The sequence below is a fragment of the Callithrix jacchus genome, chromosome 8 (assembly GCF_049354715.1).
Source record: "Callithrix jacchus isolate 240 chromosome 8, calJac240_pri, whole genome shotgun sequence".
Lineage (NCBI taxonomy): Eukaryota > Metazoa > Chordata > Mammalia > Primates > Cebidae > Callithrix > Callithrix jacchus.
In genome coordinates this window covers 53,246,773-53,268,891 of record NC_133509.1, presented here as the reverse complement: position 1 = coordinate 53,268,891, position 22,119 = coordinate 53,246,773, and the positions used below count along the sequence as shown (strand labels likewise).

The 22,119-nt window shown below is 39.9% G+C and overlaps 1 protein-coding gene across 14 annotated transcripts in view; it reads right to left on the bottom strand.

Annotated features, from left to right (window-relative positions):
• Nucleotides 1-22,119, bottom strand: part of RYR3 (ryanodine receptor 3) — a 572,638-nt gene that overhangs the window by 310,747 nt on the left and 239,772 nt on the right. For all 14 annotated transcript variants that reach the window (XR_013521058.1, XM_054240576.2, XM_054240580.2 and 11 more), the window contains 5 exons: nucleotides 16,474-16,586; nucleotides 15,028-15,127; nucleotides 11,561-11,654; nucleotides 6,822-6,896; nucleotides 4,759-4,915 (listed from right to left, as the gene is read on the bottom strand). Coding sequence is in view for 13 of the 14 variants with exons in the window: in XM_054240576.2 (XP_054096551.1) it covers nucleotides 4,759-4,915; nucleotides 6,822-6,896; nucleotides 11,561-11,654; nucleotides 15,028-15,127; nucleotides 16,474-16,586 (539 nt within the window). In the remaining variant the exon portion in view is untranslated. The remainder of the gene's footprint in view (nucleotides 1-4,758; nucleotides 4,916-6,821; nucleotides 6,897-11,560; nucleotides 11,655-15,027; nucleotides 15,128-16,473; nucleotides 16,587-22,119) is intronic.

Here is a 22,119-nt window from a genome sequence, read left to right as displayed (position 1 = left end):
GGGAGGAAGTAACATTGCTCATCACATAGTAGATGTTTCATAAATATTTACTAAACTGAATTTAAGTTTTTATACAGTGAGGAAACTTTTTCTCTGATTGGGAATAATGATAGCTCTATGTCCTTACACAATGAAAAAGGCAACATTTGAGATTCTATCCCAGTCATTCAAGATGCACGGTGCAGTCATTTAAAATAGCTTTTTAATGCACTTTTAAAGTGGCTATGTGTAGTAAGGCCTGCTTTAACATTATTAATTCACCCTTCCCTGAAAAAAATTCAATGCTGTAAACTGACATTGAGACATGACATCTAAACAGACAATATTGCCGTGCCAGAGTAAATATTAAATCACATTATCTGAAATCCTTGTGGGAATGGCCTTGCAATGTCAAGACCATGGAAAACTGATGTGAAATCAAGTTCATAGAAATTTGACTTAGATCTTCAAAATAAAATGAATCTTTCTCATTGGATGTGTCCTGGGGAAAGATTACAGTAGCAAAATAATTACACAAGGATGGCAGGATGTTTCTATGAAGACTATGGAGGTTGGAATGAAATGGATTCACTATTTCAATGTATGACCACACTGATATAATCCTTCAGTAAGCAATTTTCAAACTTACTACAAGAGATTCTTGGATGCAAAAATCAAGTAGGATGGGTTATGTGTGGTCCTTGTCATCCAGGGGCTCCCAGTCAAGGAAGTGATGGCCTTGAGAATGCATGAGTAGGTTTGCCTCTCAAAAAGAGCACTTGTCACCTGCCTGAAAGCACGAGAAGATGCTCACCATGGTAGAGCACAAAAGGGCAAAAGGCATTCTAGGCACAAGTGTGGTGGTTTAGATTAAAAAATATGTTCCAAGACTGATAAATATTTAGTATGCTGGACCTCAAGGAAACCTCAGGCAAGTGGCAAGAGATACAACTGAAGGGCAGACAGCTGTCAGGTCTGAACCATCTTTAATGACAGACTTCAAATAAGGTGCAAATTGATTAAGAATTGTGTTTCAGGGCTCATAGGGAGCAGGTGAGAGTGAAGGCCAGATCTAGGCTAACTTTGAGCCAGGCTGTGTCTCCCACAACAGCACTCTCAGATCAAAGGGATAAGCCTGGGATGGTACATTTTAGAAGTAACACTACATTCTGGCCCTCCAATTTGAGTTGCATCATCTGCTGAAGTGGGGGAAGGAGGACAAGGATCAAGATCACATCCTGATCTTTATTCTTTGTGATTTGTACAGTCTGCTAAAAGTCTTCAGTTTGATTTCATTTTAGCCAGGCTGGGCCAATAACTGCAGCTGGTTTTTGGACTTGGTCACCTTTCAGCAAGGCTCAATCACACTCCCATCTTATCATGCACATACAAGGTGCATTGGGGCAACTGCCATCTTCCTGGTAATGGCAGGCTGCTCAGGATGTTAGCATGCACCTGCAGCTGTTCAGTGGCCCCCCACTTTAGTACTCAGAGCTATCACAGGCTAATGCAACCTAACAGAAAATGTGGGCCTGAGAAGCTCATCATTACCAAATGACTCACGGCCCAGCACACCCAATGTCCTCCCAAAACACCTGACTGAAGCCCCAAAAGTGCTCTTCCCAAGAATCTCTTTTTCAGAAACTCCAACATATGGAGAGGATCACCCTGTTTCCTTGCCCTCTGCCCCAGTCCCATAACACATAACTAACTGTCTCCACCTCTCCCTCAGCCTTTCCAACTCCTGTGTCACCCCAAAGATCCTGAATTGCTATCTCAGGCTACCATTTTCTGTCTTCTCTGTCACAAAACACCTGTTACAGGCAAGGACTGGCCAGATGATTTAATGCCCTTACATTGTTGAGAAACAGAACCCCAAACCTCTTTCTGCTGAGTATTGTCACTTGTGCCCATGGAGGGGAAGCACACTAGAGAGTGCATTTAAGAAAAACCCATGTTGAACAAGGCAAGAATATGCTTACTAAGCAGGTTTATGGAAGCCCAGATAAATTAGGGCCCTCCAGCACTCTCCCTGCAGAGTTACTTGGATGGTGTATGACAGAGCTATGTGTTCTTCACACAGTCTTCCTTATTGTGCGGCTTCACAGTCTAAGGTGCCAAAGCCCTGCCCACACAATGTCCCAAAGAGACCCTGCCATCAGGTGGGAACACAGCCATATCTTGGCCTGTCGTAGAGCCTAGGCCATTTTAACTTCAGTGCCTTTCAAACTGAAATGAAGGTAGCTGGGTTGAATACTACTGAATGGAGAGTTATTTAAAATCTCTAGCATAGTGACTCCAGTGAAATATAACCACACTGCCAAGTGCACAGGACAATGCGACTCATGGGTGACTTTTACCTCCAGCTCTGCTATGCCGATAGCCCCCACGGTACCATGATGATTTTCCAGCCATACACTGCTTGCCTTCCCATACATGGAAATGGAGGAACTTGGGGAGACAGCAATGGGTCTTTTGAAGGGAAATATATTCAGAGACCAGAAGTGGTGCCGAGTGGAAGGAGTGTTACAAGGTTTCTATGGGGCTCTGAGCTTTTCTTGCTTCCCCCAGAGACCACAGCACAGTGCTGAGCCATGCTCCACAAGGCTGAGCCAAGAATGGAATAGAATGGAAGAATCTCCTTGGAATAGGATACTGCCAGCTGCCTGGAAGGCCGCCTAATGCTGTGCTATAAGAAAAGCCCCTTTTTGAAATGGTAAAGACCTTGAGGTCATTATTCTATCCCCAGCAGCATATCCTGAGTGGGTCAAGGAGAAAGGGGTAGAATACTCAAATAAGGAAAGGGCCAAATTGGCATTCTTAGAAAAACACTTGCTTGGTCATTAGCCATGATGAGTCATTTCTTGTCTTCTACCTCCCTCTTCTACTTTCACCTACCCTCAAGCCCCCACTCTATGTCCCAGTCTCTGTTCTTAGGACTTTTATGTTGCTTTGTTTCACTTATCCTTTTAGAAAGTTGCACTGCTCTAAATCACTTCCTGGAGGTAAAAATGTTTATTAAATAGAGATAAATTTGAATTTAAAGAATCCCTCTTGTGTTGGGAATCTAAAAAAAAAAAGACGGCAACATGAGGAAGATGTGCTCAGAAAACCAGAATGAAATCAGAGTCAATAGCCATTGGAAGAGAAGCAGATGGAAGATGACATTTGAGAGATAGGAAAATATAAAGAGGAAGCTCATGTCTTTTAATATTTTAAATAAAAGTATGAAAAAAGCGTAATTCTGATATAGGGCAATTTTAAAGAGAAAAAAACTACAGGCCGAAGAGTTTCTCTGCCTAAAAAGACCATAGGAGCACAAAATGAGGGGGAACAGACTGAAGCCCAGCGTCAGAGAAGAGTAATGCTGACTGTTTTCTTCAGGTGCATTAGGAAGCAGAAATGCACCATAGAAAATTCAGCTGTTAGCCTCATACCTAGTCCTACATGAACAGAATCCTCAATAACCCTTGAGTGAAATCATGGTGAGAACACACATCAGGATTTATTTCTGGAAAAGAGCAAAGAATGAAACTAAAGGTGAAACTCTCAGAGGAGATATTGAGCTATACTCTTAGGAAGTGCAGACTTCCTGACAACTATGCATACATCTGTACAGAGCCTTTCTCATGCTTGCATGATCTTTTCAGAACACTCAAAGTGACAGACCATCCAACTGTCTGTCAGAAGTTAGCTCAGCATGCAATTCTGACCATTCAACTAGATCCAGCTCAGCTGGACAGAGTCAAAGCCTGGCCAAACATTAAAGGTGAAGGTTTCAAAAAAAAAAATAGTTTTCTACATACACATCAGATGGTAAAGCCATTCACTTGAGGTTAACCCAACTCCTAGAGGATCCGTTCTTCATGAAGGTTTGGGATGGATAGGAGAAAGCTAAGAGATCTGGGGAACAGGGATAGCTAAGGAAAGTAATGAGGAATACTAGTAAATTTTGTCATATAACAATAACTGCAAGATGAGGTCATGTCCAGAATGTCTTCTCTGCATCATTTAAAAAAATTTAAACAAATATAGCACTGAGGCTGGGTGTGGTGGCTCATGCCTGTAATCCCAGCACTTTGGGAGGCTGAAGTGGATCATGAGGTCAGAGATCGAGATCATCTTGGCCAACATTGTGAAACCCTGTCTCTACTAAAAATACAAAATTAGCCAGGCATGGTGGCATGCACCTGTAATCTCAGCTACTTAGGAGGCTGAAGCAGGAGAATTGCTTGAACCTGGAAGGTGGAGGTTGCAGTGAGCCAAGATTATACCACTGCACTCCAGCCTGGGTAGCAGAGCAAGACTCCACCAGAAAAAAAAAGCACTAAAACTCTTACTTTTAAATTTAAACCTTTAAAAACAACTTTAACAAATCACCTTTTTCATTTAAACAATTGTAGCTCTGAAACTCATGCCTCCATGTTACTACTGCTTTAAAAGAGTGAAGAATATAACTTGGAAATTATTAAAGACAACTCAGAATGCATTAAACAACAATAGTTTCCATTAGCCTTTGAGCAACAATGTCCATTCCTGTGATCCCTGCATTTAAGACTTTCCACTGTCTGCTTTTGCTCAAGACTTCAAACTTCTTTCAAGGCACACATTCCTCCATGAACTCAATTCAAAAGATAAAAGAAGAAAGTGTTTATCTTAGGTCAAATTTCCAGTTTCACTTTGTTCCAGCCTACTTTCTTTTCCAGTTATAGTTCTACCTGGACATTTCTGAGTTTTCACTTTTAGAACAGGGTCAAAGGCCACTTTATCATACCTTACCTTTGATGCCCTGAAAGAGAAAGCTGTGGACTTGGTGTCTGACTTTGCCTGGTCTTGAAGTATAAGGCCTTGGTCCTCTGTCAAAGCCAGGTAGTGGCCTGTGGTGAGATGCCGGAGTCGGAAAGCCTGGCCCCATCTGATATTACTGCCACTCCAGCTGAGCAGATGAAACAGACAAGAGATTGCATTTATACAAAAATAAGTCCTTATCAGTATTTATCCTGTGCTTTCTTACATATGCTAGTGGACTTATAACCCTTATGGTGTCCATCCTTAAGGGAAAATGCACCAGGATCCTGGCTTGCTGCAGGATTCCACATCTGCCTCCAACCCAGCAAAATGCTCTTCTTAATGACAGCAACAAGGAATGATCTTGAAAGCAGGTCAGTGGTTTCATACAACGGGAAGTCCCAAGTTTCCAATTTCTCCATCTCTCCACTGAAAGGTCTTGAAGAAAATAATCAGAAATCAACAGTAAACTTGTCTTTGAATGGAAACTTGTTTCTGGGAAAGCCTTTCCAAATCTTCCATCTGAACTAAAACACGTTACTACCACAAAGAGTCCTGTCTTCAAGGGAAATAGTAAAACACCTGCACAGCTTACACTTACCAAAGACAGACAGTAAACAAGTGTAATAAATCAACACTGCATTACATTAAAAAAAGATAAATTCTATGGAAAATAAGTAAAACAGTGAGGACTGAGGCAAGTGAGACCTCATATTGAATGCTGTCCTCTTCATGGTCCTTCATCAAAAGATCAGCACTCAGCAAAAGTTACGGTAAGTGTTAGGGAACAAATTATCCACTGAATTATCTAACTGAAAATTTATCTTTTTAAAAAATTTGCTCATATGCAAAATGCTTATCTCTTAAGAATATGTTTAAGAGATATTTGTCAAAATTTAAAACAACTCTCCATTTTGTCCAACTTTTTGAAGCATCAATAAATCTAAATCACATTGATAAAAGGCTTAAATTCTTCATATTTAGTCTCTGGGGAAATGAACAAGCAATCATAACATAACCAGAAGTATGTATACATACCTCTTTTGACCTCTTAAAAAGTCTATTAAGCAAGAATCAAGTCCTAATGTCCTAAGAACAAGCGTATTACTCTCAGATTTTTAATGGGTTTGGAAAGAGGATGCAACTGCTTCAAGTCAGTTAAGTGTGTGCTTCTTAAAATTGATATTCCTTAAACCATCAGCTACCAATTTCTCAGAAAAAACATGTGTGCACGTGTGTGTATAGTGTAAGAGAAGTCCTCATATTCCCTTGGGGGCATATACCCTGCATGAGAGAGATTTGTTTTGAAGATATATTCAGGAAGAGACTGAGCAGAAATAACTAGAGGGAAAGGCAGAGAAGGAAAAGCAGAGGGTGATACTTAACCCTCCTCTCTCATTTCAAGCAGTTTAGCTCTAGCATAACTTGCAAACCCTCTCAGCCCAATAAAGGTCCTGAATTCAAAGTGATCCCCCATCAGTGGTTTGAAGTTAAACAACCACCCTAGGTTATTCAAGCTTGTGGTTGGCAAGTCTTAGCCTTCTGTTCCTTCCATCAAGGGACAAAACTGCCTCTGAAAAGTTCTAGTAAGTATCTTTTTCTTCACAGCTACATTTCCAGTGAAGTTTACATCTTCCTTATCTTACACCATCTTGACTACATGTCTGTGTGCCATTTAAAGCTAACTGTCCACTGGGGACAACAAAACTACTGAGAGGAGAGAGAAGACTTAGTTGGGTTCCAGAGAACCTGTTAAATAAAACAAATGGGAGAACTTGGATGGGTTTTGGTGGCCTTGTCTGAGCTTTTCTTTTATAGTCAGCTACTGAAAGCACAGGAGAGCCAGCTAGCCTCTGAGTCAAAACAGTGGCTTTGGTAGTGTGTGTGTGTGTGTGTGTGTGTGTGTGATCATTCTTTAAAAACAAAGTCATAGAAATCTCAGAACTTAGCTCTAGTCAAAGGACATGTAAGAGTTTGTCAGGTGATGTGGAATGAATAGACTGTATTAGAAAAGAAACTAATCTTGAAAAGAGCACTCCCAGGCCCTCCATTACCTTATCCGAAGGGGTTCCACTCTCCACAGAGACCTGGCTCGAGTCCCAGCTCCCCCAGCTTCGTAGAATATCCTCCTGTGAGCAGAGTTGGAAATCAGCTCCTACTTACATGACACTGATCAGCACCCCGGTTAAGAACAGCTCCCTGCAGAGGCTGTTCAGGAACCAAGCTTGCCTGAGCCCTTTTGGAGTCAGCAGAATACAAAGCCAGAATAAAAGGGAGGACAGTTTCCTAGTTTCTCTCTCTCTCAGGAGGGATCAAAACAGCTAGAGGGGAGAGAACTGCTCACCACATCCATATCATAGAAATTTATGCATCATCAGGTATACAAGGAAAAGGTAGGAAAAGAACATCTCCATTTCTACATCAGGAGTCACATTAGCCCAGTTACACAATGACAACAGACACAGAATGCTCCAGTTCCTTCAGGTTAAGCTCCTTGATGTAGTTTTGTATTTTTAAAAAATGTATTTGTACTTTAAAAACACATATTTGACACCGTGTGAACTCATTTTCATTATTCTAGGACGCTTGGAACAAAGCTTTATGCTCAGTTGTTACAGTGTTCACAATTTTACTATTGTACTGTTGCTTCCTTTCCCATGTTTAGAATCTTTTAATGTGTTTTGAAATAAAATTTTTATTTTAGAAAAATGTTAGATTTATGAATAGTTACTAAAGATAGTCCAGAGAGTTCCTGTATTATCACACTCAATTTCTCCCAATGTTTTCTTCTTATATTACCAACGTACATTTGTCAAAACTGAGAAACCAATACCAGTATGTCATTACTAGCTAAACTCAAGACTTTATTTGGATTTCAGCTTAAATTTTCCCATAAACTTTTTCCGGTTCCATGATATAATCCAGGATACCATACTACGTTTAGCAGCCATGTCTCCTGTTTCCTCTGACCTGTTATACTTTCTCAGTCTTGCCTTGTTTCTCATGATTTTGACAGTTATGTGGAATACTGGTTGGATATTTTGTGAAATGTCTCTCAACTTGGGTTTCTGATCTTTTTTCCAGTGATTAATGAAGCCTCAGTTTTAAAATTTTAGATCACAGGTTATACAGAATTAAATAAGTATCACAGTTTAAGAGCATGTCTCAAGAACAGTGGTCCCAGATTACCTGGTATACTGAATCCAACCACTTTTTGAAAATCTTGTGACCTTTGATCAAAGCTGATTATTTAACTGCATTTACATTCACTAACTTAAAACTCTACCTCCACTGTAGAGAATTTGTATTTGTCACAATTGAACTGATCCAACTCCAGAAGAATCCTGATCTAGGTTTTAGAGACAAGAGGTCATCAACAGTGGTGAAAAGAAAATGTATACTTATTTTTTTTTTTGGAGAAGTAGTGTAATTATGAGTTGATTCAAAATATGAACTTGGAAGTTAGACAGACCTCGGTTTGGAGATGTTAGCTGTGTGACCTTGGGCAAATCCCTTCAACTCTGTGTCTCAAGTTTGCTTATCTGATAAGGGTATTTACATCATAGAATGTTGTGAAATTTTAAGGTTTCTTTTTTTATTCTTTTCTTTTTTTTTTTGAGACTGAGTTTCACTCTATCACTAGGCTGGAGTGCAGTGGTGTGATTTTGGCTCACTGCAACCTCTGCCTCCCAGGTTCAAGCGATTCTCCTGCCTCAGCCTCCCAAGTAGCTGGGACTACAGGCATGCACCACCACGGCCAGCTAATTTTTGTATTTTTAGTACAGACGGTGTTTAACCATGTTGGCCAGGATGGTCTCGATCTCTTGACCTCGTGATCTGCCTGCCTCGGCCTCCCAAAGGGCTGGGATTACAGGTGGGAGCCACCATGCCCAGCCTAAAGTGTTTTTTATAAATGTTTAGAAACATGCAGAGAGGAACACATTAATGGTATAGCAAAACAATGAAACACTGCATTAACAGTGGTTACCTCTGGAAGGTGGGACTATAGAGGATATTTCTCAATCTTTCTTTAATGTACATGTTATCAGGAGATGCCCAATAAATATTAGGAAGAAAATTCAACATTGCTTTAGTGTTCCTAACACCCCAGGTGTCTCTGTACCAGGCCTAGATTGGAAATGATACTGTCTGTGCCAAACTCCTAGCCCCTTAGGAGAATTTGCTGAGATTCTCACTGATGCTTTTCCTTTTCTAGTGCAAGCTGAAAGGATCCCTTCAGGAGAATAAGGTGAAGTGGCTCACCTAGGTCACAGGTTAAACAGTGCTGGAGTTTGTACTAGAAGACTCTCTACCCCAACATCTGAAGGATTTGTGAAGGTTTGTTCTTCCCACCTGTGACATTTGGGCAGCTTACTTCATTTAATCTTGCGAGGTTACTGAGGTTGAAACAACTTGTTCTTGTTCTCTAAAACAATTCCAAGGAGAGGAGTAGAGTGGGTGGCAAGCTGAGGTGCTTTTGAAAGCCTGGCTGACAGCTTAGCCTTAGCTTCAATAAGTTAAAAGTAACTTATCCCAGGGTGTTTGACAAGCCAGAGGCAAAGCCAAGGCTCAGAGCTCAAAATGTCAGAGGGTTAATCTTGGGTTTCCACTCTGGGACAGTTTTTCCACATAGCCTGGCTGCTCTCAGGATTTACAGGGACTGAAACGATTTCTTCTACAGAGTCAGCACCACTGCAATGGAATGCCTGCATGCCTTAGTGGCTACTGGAATCTTTCAGTGTGCTATTTCCTATTCTATCATGCTCCCCCAGATTTTGGTGTTCCTGGCCATCCTGGCCAGTTCTGAGGATTTACCTGACAACAGAAGACAAAGACAAGGCTTATCACTCCCTTTACCTAGACATTAAATAACGCCAAGGCATCCTGTTTTGGTCGAGAAACTAGTTGATAGGAAAATTCAAGTTCCAGTGTGCTGAACAGCTGCTCAGTTGCCCCAGTCTCAAACCCTTCATGCTTGCTTATAAAATAAGCCTTACTTTTATTGATATTTTTTCCCCAAAACACAAATTAAAGCCTATGAAATCCTGGGCTAAAGAAAGGGCATCTTCATGTTTATTTAAATGATGGCATACATGTCTGTTCCAGTGTGGTCATTGTAAAAACTCCTCTCCAGCTACCTCACCATCCCCATTATATCCTTTCAAACACTTGCTGAGCCTTTCCTTCTAAGCAGAATTGTGCTGAATTATTTGACAGGAATGTTCACCAAATGACTAACCTTCTAAGTAGCATAGTTTCTGCCCAGCTGTTTCTAATTTGGCTCTAATTTTGATGACAGGTGTGTGCACATGGGTGGGGGCATGCACATGGTAAATACTTCATTTTTTCCAAATTCCTATCCTTAAATGTAGAACAGGAATAGAAAGAATGAACTAGGAAAGTTCTGACGTATTCCATCTTAGATACAGATAACCCTGCCAAACTCACAATATTTCAGTTCTTCATCCACCTGCAAACCTTCCCCTTGATGCAGCAGAATATGATGTAAAAGCGACAGTAAAAGGGTTACTGTATAGCTTCAATATTGAATAAAAGGCAAACCACAAGTGAACAGGACCACATAACAGGGTAGAGAACCCTCACTTCGATGGGAAATCAGGTCGACCTAACCTCCCTACTCAGAGATAATTATCAACTGCTGGACCAGTACCAGGGAGGCAATGAGTGAATTAAGCACAGCACTTTACATAGGTCTGTGTTTTATGTGTCCTAGGCACCCTTCTGGGTCACATCTGGTTCCTATGAAGGGGTATTCAGAGTAGACAGCAAGTAGGAAGAGACTCAGAACTATAAAAGATACACATTGCCAATGGGTGCTTTCTAAGGTCCATAATAATACATTCAAGCTCATTGCTTCTGTGGGTCCTTGAGTATATCAAATAGTAAATGATCCCCGATGGAGAGTCAGCAACTCTGGCTTCTAGGCTTGCATCTGAAATCAGCCAATGTGTGACCTTTGGCAGGAGCCTGACCTACATAATCTCCAAGATGTGAAGACTTGTGAGCCCATGTTTCTAATGAAGCAAGAGAAATGCAATTGACAAGGTTCCTGTAGGTATTACACAAAAGGAAAAGAAAACATTAACACTGGATCAGACTCACTGCTGTCCTAAATTCAATCTAGTTTGGATCTGAGGTTTGATTTTTAAAATGTCAGATTTCTATCGTTACAAGGCCAAGGTTTTTATGTTCTGTTCCTTTGATGACAGAATACCAAATCACTCTTCAGAATGTGTTTAAGACCTGAATTCACATCCTCCATCTCATGGTTTTGAAATTTTGAAAGGCATTCATGAAGAGGTCAAGTATAAGGACAAGAACACATCGCCCTCTAAATGCACCCTTGGCACCACCCTCTGCTAAATCCAGCTCCTGTTGGACATCATTTAGTTTCTCTAATGCTATCTAGTAATAAACAAAACCAAATCAACAAAGTTCACCTTATTTACTTAGTACATGAAGCGGGAATAGAGATGATTTGGCTTTGAAGAGCCTGGTGAATAATTTGTTTAAGTGCAGAGCCAAAGAAAATGAAGGGATCTGGAAGCATTAGAGAACTGTCTGCCTAAGTACAGCATGTGTACAGACCCCCTCCTGTGAGCAAGCTGAACTGCCGTTTCTGTTTTGCAAACTGGAACCCATGGCTGGAGGAAGGTGTGTCAATTTACTGACACATACAGAGTTCATCTGCGGCTAAATACAAATGTAAACTCTTTAGTTTGAGTCACTTGAGACTGGAAACAGCTAGGGAAGAATGAAGCTATTGGCTTACCTGTGCTGGGAATCATTCTGGTCTGTAGATGGTATTGTCAAACACTCATCATGACCATGGAAAAGACGTACTACGTGCCCACCAAGCAGGTATCCTATAAGAGAATTATATTCTACTGTAAATGATGGGAAATTTAATATAGAGAATGGCATATTTAAAAAGGGTAAATTCACACAGGTCTGAGGCAGTTACAGAAAATACCGAGAGACACATTTTGATAACTACATATTCCATGAATTCAGGCCTCAGGCAGAAAAGACAGGTAAGTCAAAACAATTCTAATGTTGAAAGTTAAATAGGGCTTCAGAGGTGAGCAAGTCCAACATCAAAAAGTAAGGTGAAAATAGTGTGTCAATTGATATAATTAAAAATCAAAAGGAAAATTAAGTTGCTAATGTTAGTAGTTTCCGGTTGCTTAGGATGTAAATACACAAAATACCAAATTTCTGGATAAATATCCACAATCTCACTGTGTATGCTTTGCAGACAAATCCAAATAAAACGGCAGTCATGGGAAAGAAAGGTGCTGGGAAGTGGGTAGCAGATCATTCTTAAGAACCTTTAGGGGAAGCCAATATTCAAATACATTTAACAAACAAAACAATCTCATTGCTACTCCTACAGCATAAAGGGAAAGCAGAATTACTCTCCAGCATCCCTGAGTGAACAAGTGTAGATGCTTTTACCAGAAAGCACTTAGCTTTCAGAATAAGAAAAGAAATCTCAATAGTCATGGGGCTCAGAGATGGAAAGGAAAATGAACTTCAAGGATATGATCATCCATTTGTCTTCAAATAAATGCTGAGCCTTAGTTAAAAGAACATAGTAGCAGGAGAGGGGCTCCCGTCTGAGATTTAACTTGCACAAAGAAATGGGACTTGTTATTCCTCTGAAATAAGAAATTCTCTGGGCTACTTTGTTCTCAGGAGACATATGAACTTAATATACCCAATTTCTGTGTCAGAATTTTTAAAGGAAAGAAAATCACATAATTAGATCATGTTAGGGGCTGTCTTAAGCTATTTTGGGTTCTGGATTAAAACAGTAAGAATGAGAAATCATGCCAGAGGAGAAAAGGGTATTATTAGTGAATCTTGTATAGTGACAGTTTGATATTAGTTCAGTTTTTTTCACCTAGACAAGTTTTTCTAAAATTCCCTCAAATATTCAGAACTTTCCTTCCAATTTTCCTGTAACTTACTGTACTGATATTCTGAGTTATATTCTTCTCTGCATTAAAAATGATTCATGAGATGCTCTAGGGAGATTTTTAACAGCTAATTTTTTAAGAAAATTAAAGCCCTCCATGACCAAGCTCTTGATTAAACTCTCATTCATCTCATGATGGTGAAGCTATGCCCTATTTGGAGTTTATCCTTTACAGTTCTTGGGCTCCTTCAATCAATATCCTACTCACACTGAGAACACTGCCAAGTGCTGGTGCATCACGACTTTTCTTAATTGAAATGTATCAGGGCCATAGTCAGGAAAGCAGCATCAGGATGAAGATCACTTATATTCTTAAGGGCTGAAGTGGGTTTCTCAACATGGATGCCGAAGGACATTTTCTACAGAGCCAGATGACTTAAGTGATGAGTTATCCAGACTATATTACAAGGGCACTCAACACTTTTATAATGACCTTTCGACATGATTTGCAAACAATCTTTAATTAATCTCCACAAGCCCTTTGTTGGAATCAAGAAATAATTTTATTCCTATGGTAAAAATAAAAAATTTAACATGAAGAAGATTGAGTCAAAACTTTCTTGGGAAAGACTTAAATCCAGAGTTCCTTGATTCTTAATAGAAAGAGACTGACTGACAATAGACTTAGGAGGGTGGGTTAATTTGGGCACAAAGGAAGAGGGCTAACCACATCCTACCTTTTTTTTTTTTTTTCTAAATTTTTTATTGCATTTTAGGTTTTGGGGTACATGAGCAGAACATGCAAGACAGTTGCGTAGGTACACACATGGCAGTGTGTTTTGCTTCCTTTCTCCCCTTCACCCACATTTGGCATTTCTCCCCAGGCTATCCCTCCCCACCTCCCCCTCCCACTGGCCCTCCCCTTTTCCCCCCAATAGACCCCAGTGTTTAGTACTCCCCTCCCTGTGGCCATGTGTTCTCATTCTTCATCACCCGCCTATGAGTGAAAATATGTGGTGTTTCATTTTCTGTTCTTGTGTCAGTTTGCTGAGAATGATGTTCTCCAGATTCATCCATGTCCCCACAAACGACACAAACTCATCATTTCTGATTGCTGCATAATATTCCATGGTGTATATGTGCCACATTTTCCCAATTCAGTCTATCATCAATGGGCATTTGGGTTGATTCCAGGTCTTTGCTATTGTAAACAGTGCTGCAATGAACATTCGTGTACATGTGTCCTTATAGTAGAACGATTTATAGTCTTTTGGATATATACCCAGTAATGGGATTGCTGGGTCAAATGGAATTTCTATTTCTAAGGCCTTGAGGAATCGCCACACTGTCTTCCACAATGGTTGAACTAATTTACACTCCCACCAACACATCCTACCTTTTAAAGCCTTCCACCTGTTGCCAAAACAGTTAACAATTTGTCTTTTCCTGAGCATTAAGTTTAGCCATCATGCATTCTGAAACTGGGGTATCACCTGGACAACTCTCAGTTTTCCCTTTTTTTTTCAAACATCATAACATAGAGGGCATTCCCAGTTTGAAAGTACTAGCCTTTAATAGGGCTAAAGCCTGTGATGAGTATTTTTAAAAATTCTGATCTTGCTATAAAATGCCAAAATATAACACAATAGCCCACAGATCACTGACAACTGATTATTATTCTCAGCTGTGATATTACCTATGTGTGAGGTCAGGGTAGGACATTTATTACACAACTTGAAAGATGTGTTGACTTTGCTTGATTCCATGAAATATGTTGAACAATGTTGGATGACTTTATTTCCAAGGGAAAAATAATTTCACTTATTATGTTAAAATGGCCTTCCATAAATACAAGTAAAAACAAATGACCAAACACTTTTATGATAGAGTAAGTGCTTCACCTGCATGGAGAGATGCATAGGGAGAAATATAAACAATGTCACCTTCTTGGCAAACACTCTCTTCTAAAACTGAAGGCGCTGAGGTCTTTATACTTACAACTAGTAAGCAAAAATAAAAATGTGGAAACTCAGGGAGAGAGAAAAGGTACATACCCAAGTCCTGAATGCACATAGTACTAAAATAATAGTGGGTGCCACGGTATTAAAAAATAAGTTCAGGGATGCTCATGTAACTGGAAGTTAGGACAGAAAGTAATCCATACTTTATTCAGAGAAAGAAATTCAAATGAGCTAAAATCAGGCTACCTGTGTACCAAGAGATTCAGGTGAGATCTGGGAAGTAGCAGAAAATGTCAATGTATATAGCACAAGAGAGACAGGCAGGCACAGGGCTAAATGCATATAAAAAAAGCACACCTTCTTCGATGCTACTTCCTGAGCAGGTAGGATGTACATTCCAGAGTGTTTGCATAAAGGAGGCATCCACTTGTATGTTACCATTTGATACTGAGAGATGCTGCAGCAGAAACAGAAATGAGACATCCTTTAAATCACCAGTCCAGTCCTGACAGAAACAGCTCACCTAGAACTTCAAGGATTAAATTTAACAGCCTTACTGTCATCTGGCTCTTTCTAGATAGCCTGTGGGAGATTTCTCCACCTGATCTAGAAGCAACTTCGAAGTGGGATACTTTATTCTGGGGTGAGTAATTATTCAGCTACAGAGATGGCAGACATGTGTTGACTTTATGCCCTCAGCTGGAGCTGATTCAACACCAACTCATAAAATGTCCAATCTTTGTAGATAAGGTAACTCACAAATGAGAAAAATTACCCGACATTTGACCTAGGCAAAGTAAAACCTGCCTACAGATTTTACTTCATTTGGCTCAGTGAGAAGCTTCTCTGACATTTCTCTCATCTTCAGGCATCCCCACCCCCAGCCAAGTAGCTGATATAAAAATGGTGCTTGTCTATTACCCACCCCCAGCTGCAAAATCTCACCTGAGTCTTCTACCATCTACAATACATGCCCTGAAACATTGTATATTTTCCTTCTCCAACATAAGCTTATTTTCCTGTATTCCATCCTTTCTTGCTTATTCTTCACTAAACAAGAGCTAAACAATGTAATAAATTCAGAATAATGGGAGTTAATGTGCAAATAGTGCTTGGAGCATTCGAAAAGTTTGCTGGACACAGAACCATAATCTAGAAGTATAACAGATCAGTTCCAGGTACCATGATTATATGGCAAGGGAGAGTATTTAATCATTCCTCAAGTACAGTTGACTCTTAAACAGCACGAGTTTGAACTGCACGGATCCATTTATACATGGATTTTCTTCAGCTTCTACCACCCCTGAGACAGCAAGATTGATCCCTTCTTTTCCTCCTCTTCCTCATATTCAATGTCAAGATGACAAGGATGAGGAGCTTTAGGATGATCCACTTCCACTTAATAGACAGTATATATACTTTCTCTTCCTTATGATTTCCTTAACATTTTCTTTTGTCTTACTTTATTGCAAAAATGCAATATATAATGCATATATCATATAAAATGTGCTTTAACAGGCTATTTACATTATTGGTAAGGTTTCCTATCAGAATTAGGCTGTTTCCTATCAAAAGTAGGCTATTTCCTATCAAAAGTTAAGTTTTTAGCAGTCAAAAGTTACACTTTAATTTTTTATCGTGCAGGGGGTTGGCATCCACCTTTAACATTGTTTAAGGGTCAACTGTACATGTGTAAAAGCATCTTATTCTATCCAACCTGTTGTGGCTCAGTTCCTCATGGCCATCTATTCCTAAAGGAAAAATTTCTGAAAACAAAACACTCTTGTATTATGAGGTACTTACAAGGTATCTTTCAGAGGACACGCTGACAAGGATGAGGTCATCGCCAATTCGAACTTTCTCTCCTTCAGACCTCTGTTTGGAAGCAGGATGTATAGTCCACCAACAGGCTTCTCCTACATGAAGGCTCCTCGAATTAGTCATTGCTTCACAGAAGCCAGTGTCCCTAATTTTGCCCCTTGTTCTCCTTCTGCCTAGGACAACCCTTCATGTGCACACAGCATGTGCATATTCCAGACCTCAACTTCTATTCGTCTCTAACTGTTCCAGACAGTCCCACATCTGCTTTTGACTATGTTTGTCATTTTCATTTTCCCTAGAGGCAGATAAACAGTGTTTGGAAAAGAGTATTGGATACCAGAAACTACAGAAGCCTCTGAATATTTTTTTTTTTAATTTTAAAGAAGGTATATTTATTAACAAACACATATGAACTATTCATTAACAGTCAGGACTGTGGAGGACTGGGGACAGAAACAAGCCTTGAAGAGATCACAACATGGTGGAGTGCATGCCTGGTGCACCTGCATATCTGAATCAGATGTTTGTCTCTGTGTGTGTGATGAAGACAGTAGTGAGTGGAATGGACAGAGTAAATGTAAGTTCTGTAAGTGAAGAAAATGAACATTTACTCATTCTGTAACAGTCTTTTGCTTTATTATGGTCATATACAACTGTTAGTCTCCTAGCCTCAATTCCCAGATACCCACTGGAAAACTGGTAACTTAACCTCTGGATAAACTTTGATTACAGGTGAGGAGTGAGCCAACCTGAAGCCATAAACAATATTCTTGCAGTAGCGGGGAGCTGCAATCATCTGAATGCCAGTTCTCAGAGCCAGCCTGTGACTGTTTCATCTGAGGGATGTTTTTTCCGATGATCATCTTATCATTATTGCATCTTAAAGGCTGGAGAAGCCCTCAAAGCTGATTTGGCACAAATGTCAACTCAAAGGAAGAATGTCCTCTGTAACACTCATGGCAGCTACAGGCTGTTCACAGCAGCAGAATGTATTTTTACCCAACAATCATTATTAGAAATGGCTTCCTCATACTGAACTGAAGCCTCCTCATATTTTCCAACCATTTCTCTAATGGAATTTAATTGTTTCCATTTGATTCCTGAAGCAATATAGAATTAGCCTATTCTCTCTCCCATATCCTTCAACTATTTGAAAACAATTCTCATCTGTATGTCTGAATTATCTCCAGACTGAACTTCCCAAATATATCAACAAATCTTGATATATTTGTTTTGAGAAGTATTTTCAAAGTTATCACCAACTTCTTCCTGCTCCTGGAAACACTATAATACTTGGCCAAAGTCTGCTTAAGATGTGATACCTAGGAGGGAACACAATATTCCAACAGTGATCGATCTTATACTGGAGTCTGGAGGGATTATTCTTTTGATCTGGGCACATACTTCCATCAACACACTCTTAAAAAGCCTTCATTTTCGCCTCCTGCCCTTCTCCCCAAGTGTGCTGTACTATGAGCTGATATTGGAATTTGGCCAAATAAAACTGCCAACTCTTTTTTTCCTGCATACTACTATCAAGTCAGGCTTCTCTTTTACCTTGGTAATGAAATGTGTCTAATTTCATTTTGAGTTTGTCTCCACATTGAAATAATTTGAAATATAATAATAATTATTTTTTACTTTTGAGACAGAGTTTCCCTCTGTTGTCCAGGCTGCACTAAAGTGACACAATGTCAGCCCAGTGCAACCTCTGCCTCCCGGGTTCAAGCGATTCTTCTGTCTCAGCCTCCCAAGTAGGTGGGACTACAGGTATCCACCACCATGCCAGGTTAATTTTGTATTTTTAGTAGAGATGGGGTTTCGCTATGTTGGCCAAGCTGGTCTTGAACTCCTGACCTCAGGTGATCCATCCACCTTGGCCTTCCAAAGTGCTGGGATTACAGGTGTGAGCCACCATGCCCAGCCAAAATAATTTTTAATATTAATAACATCATCATACATAATAATTCCAGCCCTGTCATCTGTAAATCTGATACCTTTTCATGGGATTTTTTTTTGCATTTTTAGCCAAATGACTTGAAAGTATCCCCAGTTTAACATTAATCATTATGCAACTATCTCAGACTGTTTCAATAGCTAGGAATCCACCTGGATAACTATTAATCACATTCTCCGTCTTAGCCACAAAGATGTCAACAGTGACACCAGTGTCTTGTTCATGGTGGACTCAATGAACAGTTCTTCTAAACTATTTCTAGCCATACAGTTTCTCTCATGACAAATGCTAGAGACACTTTATCATGGGAGTAAAATTGAGGTGAGCCTCTGGGGTCTGTGAAATATGCAGCTGGTACAGGTTTCAGCTCATGTGAGCAGAACAAGGGAGCCGAGTTCCTGTTTACCCTTTCCCCTTGTATGTACATAATAGACTAGATGAGTTGAATGTATATTTTCTCAGGAAAGGGAACTACAAGGTGAATTCAACCAAATAAAAACTCAAGAATCACTCATGGTGTGATATGAGGGTGTGTAAATGGTTGTGTTCATTTTTTTTTTTTTTTTTTGAGTCGGAGTTTCGCTCTTGTTACCCAGGCTGGAGTGCAATGGCGCGATCTCGGCTCACCGCAACCTCCGCCTCCTGGGTTCAGGCAATTCTCCTGCCTCAGCCTCCCGAGTAGCTGGGATTACAGGCACGCGCCACCATGCCCAGCTAATTTTTTGTATTTTTAGTAAAGCCGGGGTTTCACCATGTTGACAGGATGGTCTTGATCTCTTGACCTCGTGATCCACCTGCCTCGGCCTCCCAAAGCGCTGGGATTACAGGCGTGAGCCACAGCACCCAGCCCATTACCTCAATTTTTAAAATTTTGTTTTGTTACAAACTTACAGCATTATTGTGTGTTTGTTGAAAAAGTCTGTTTTGGTCTAATATTTACATCTTACAACCTTTACCTTTTGCCTTGATACAGTTACTAGATAATCACTTAGGTGAATCTGTTTCCAGCAGGAAATTTCACCACTAACGATGACTCAAAAATAAACTTTTTGGATGTTGACTGTTTTGCAAAAGAACTGAACATATGTAGGTCTTTTCTTTTAAATTTTAAGGTATTTTATATGTTTCTTCTTTTCTTTTAAATTTTAAGGTCTTATTTAAGACCTTACATAAGATCAGTTCTTTGCAAAAGAACTGGTAGTCTCTGTCACCCAGGCTAGAGTACAGGGGCATGATTACGGCTCATGGCAGCCTTGACCTCCTTGGGCTCAAGTAATCCTCCCACATCAGTCTCCTAAGTAGCTGGGACTATAGGCATGTGCCACCATCCCTAGCTAATTGTTTTAGTTTTTGTAGAGACAAGGTCTCACTATGTTGCTCAGGCTGGTCTTAAACTCCTGGGCTCAAAGATCCTCCCGCCTCAGCCTTCCAAAGTGTTAGGATCACAGGTGTGAGCGACCGCATGCGGTTCTTTCTTGCTTTTATTCTCACCACACATTTAGGAGAAGGCATGTTCAATTTCAATGGGCTATCCAATTTCAGATGGGAGACATCTAACTGCTATATGTTGATTTGAGAGAAGCAGCTTTGGTCACTGTATCTATTCAAATAAAATGGATTTTCTCTTTTAACATTCTTAGGGGGCTCCGTTAACTATGTTTTTTTTTTTTTTTTTTGAGACGGAGTTTCGCTCTTGTTACCCAGGCTGGAGTGCAATGGCGCGATCTCGGCTCACTGCAAGCTCCGCCTCCTGGGTTCAGGCAATTCTCCTGCCTCAGCCTCCCGAGTAGCTGGCCTCTGAATATTTTTAATGCATATAGGAAAAATGCCTTTTATAGTCTTTCAAATTTTTGTTTTAAGAATTGACTTCAATCAAGAGTACCAAGAAAAATAAATAAATAAAAAGAATCTATTTCATTGGTCTACTGAATACTTACACACTTTTATCTCTGTCTCCCCCATCCCAAAGGGATTTTTTTTTAAAGGCTTACATCTGCGAAGACTCAGACCATAAGTGAGAAACCGATAGCAAAGAAGATAAATTGATATTTTGGAAATAGAAAAGCAGGTGGATGCTTTTAGCCAATAAAAACTTAAAACCCAGGTCTTTGAGTAAGAAAATGGAGAAGAAGAAATCAATACAAAGCCAATTCCTGCTGCAGAATCTCAAGAAAGTTCCTGGAATTGGAGGTACCAGCTACCTGTGAAGGCAGAAGATAGGTTGAAAACAGGACTGACTGGTGGTAAGCTTTAAAAGGACATTCAAATCCCTGATTCCTTTCCCTGCCCTGCACAGCCAGAACTGTCCTTCTCCACACTACAGAAGATCAGAAGGTTAGCTTGTGGAAAAGCAAACCACCAAGGGTCTGGTTTTGGAAATACCAGGCATTGTCAAACAAAGAGATAGAGTCTTGCTGAAAACAGAGAATAATTCAAAGTTTACAACCTGATTAGTGAAATCCCAGTTGCTTTCCCTCCCACCCTTCACCCAAATTTGAGAATCACTCTTTAGGGAAGCCAAACTAGTTAAGATGAAACATACTGTGGTTTGAGGTCACCAGTCAAATGCTCAGTTCTCTGCCAGATGACCTAAAAGTGAGGCATAACAGACAACAAGTCTCAGCCAGCTTCTAGTCAGCTTTTCCTGACTTGATCTGAATGCAATTGAAGACCGAGGGCCACCTGACAGCTGAGGAGCGTCTCTAACAGGAACTACAGAAACAAAGTTAAAAGAGAGAAAAGGAACTTGGAGGAAAAAAAGATTATAGAGGACAAAAGAAAAGTAAAAAAAAAATCTTATAATTAATCATCTCGGAGATAAGAAGTTAACATTCGTGAAACAGCTACATTGGTATCTATGAAGGATCCCTTCCAAGGAAAAGAAAAATACTCTTTGATCTTGAAAAAAAAAGAAGAAGAAGAAGAAGAGGGTTGTAGGATTAAGCTGAAAAATTCTTCCAGAAGGAAGAAGATGAAAAACTGACTAGAAATATCAGAAAACCAACCGAGAGGAATTCCAGAGAACAAGAACTAAAAAAAATCACAGGAAATTCACAAAGAAAAGCTATGAAAGTTTTCTCAAAGCAGAAAAATGAGCATTTCCTGATTGAAAGAACCTACAATCCCTATCACAGTAGAAATTAGAAACCCACTCTAAGGTGCATTCCTGTGAGATACCAGAACAAAAAGAAGTCCCACCAAGACACATCGCTATGGAATTTCAGACAGCGGGGCAAAAGAGACACTCTTAGCTTCTTTCACAAAATAAAAGCAAGTCACATGCAAAGGATAAGGAATCAGAATGTAGACTTCTCAACAGCCAGACCATTGGCTAGTAGAAAGCCTTCAGGAAGCTAAGGAAAAAGTATCTCCAATATAGAATTACAGTAAAGTATGAATGACTTGTGAAGCTATATTTAGGAAACTTGCAGACAAAAGTTTACTTCACACGCATCTTTTCTGTAAAAGTTACTAGATAATGTGTTCCACCAAAGTGAGGTGTAACCAAAGCAGCAAAAATTAAAATAAAATAAAACTCTGTAAGATCAAATAAACATGGACTCTAGGGCAAGGCAATGAAAATTCCCTGGATGATGGCTGATGTTTCTAAGATGATGAGACTGAGAGAACAGATCATGTGACTGAAGCCAACCAGAGAGATTTTCAGTTCT